Source organism: Plasmodium cynomolgi (genome assembly GCF_000321355.1).
Source record: "Plasmodium cynomolgi strain B DNA, scaffold: 1139, whole genome shotgun sequence".
Classification (NCBI taxonomy): Eukaryota; Apicomplexa; class Aconoidasida; order Haemosporida; family Plasmodiidae; genus Plasmodium; species Plasmodium cynomolgi.
In genome coordinates, this window is record NW_004193181.1 from 1 (window position 1) to 885 (window position 885).

Genomic DNA, 885 nt, shown 5'->3' on the forward strand with positions numbered 1-885 from the left:
GTTTTGGGTGCCATAGCTAGTTTGCTCAAATGTGTTATTGTTTCTTTCGCTATTCATGGTGCCTTCGTCGTACTTACTGAATTTTCTGCTTCCTCTCCTCCCATAATCGGCATCGTCTCTCTTCCACCGATCCTTCTTTCTATGCCTCGAACTGTTGAAAGGATCCCCTTCATCTGGATGTTCTTCCTCCTTGCACTCGCTCAACTGGAGAACGTTGTCCGATATCACCACTTCCTTTTTGGTCCCTTCTGCTCCTTTGTTCGTCGCATTATTTCCTCCTTCCATGTCCTTCTCGATGCTGCTTCGTATCTTGGAGGGGGGGAGCGGGGCGTATGGGCCTCACTCTGGTTCGGCTGCTCTACGGCTGCACCGCACCACGGGGGTACGCCACCACGGGGATACGCCACCACGGGGATACGCCACCACGGGGGTACGCCACCACGAAGGTACGCCACCACGAAGGTACGCCACCACGAAGGTACACCACCACGAAGGTACAATACACTGTGGGTGCCTCTCACGCAATGGCTTGTACTAATCTCATTTTTAGCTCCCTCTTCCCCTACCCATGCGCGTGGTCTGGTCTTCCCAACAGGTTATCTCCGTTACTGTTCGCCAGGCAAGGTAGACGGGGGAGGGGGGAGTTCTTAACAGCGATCCGGAAGTGGCTCGATTCATTTGTGCCTTCGTTATATTGCGAGATGCAACATGCGCGTTGGGCCCCTCCCGAGTGGTGTATCCTCCCGGTGGGTGAGTCCCCCTCGCCGCCTTCAAACCGCGCGTCCGGAATGGGCCGCTCGACGGAACCTCTGCTTCTACGCTGCGCCTGGAGGCCTCCCGTCTAATGCACAGTCAACGCATGCACACCGTCGGTGTCTCTGTGTT

General features: G+C 55.8%; 1 protein-coding gene across 1 annotated transcript; it reads right to left on the reverse strand.

The window, feature by feature from the left end:
* Positions 1-78: 78 nt before the first annotated feature.
* On the reverse strand, positions 79-309 carry PCYB_006960 (hypothetical protein; the record flags this gene model as incomplete). Its single annotated transcript, XM_004228117.1, has 1 exon — positions 79-309. A coding segment is annotated over exon 1 (207 nt), but the record flags the coding sequence as incomplete, so codon positions are not given.
* Between the last annotated feature and the right edge of the window lie 576 nt (positions 310-885).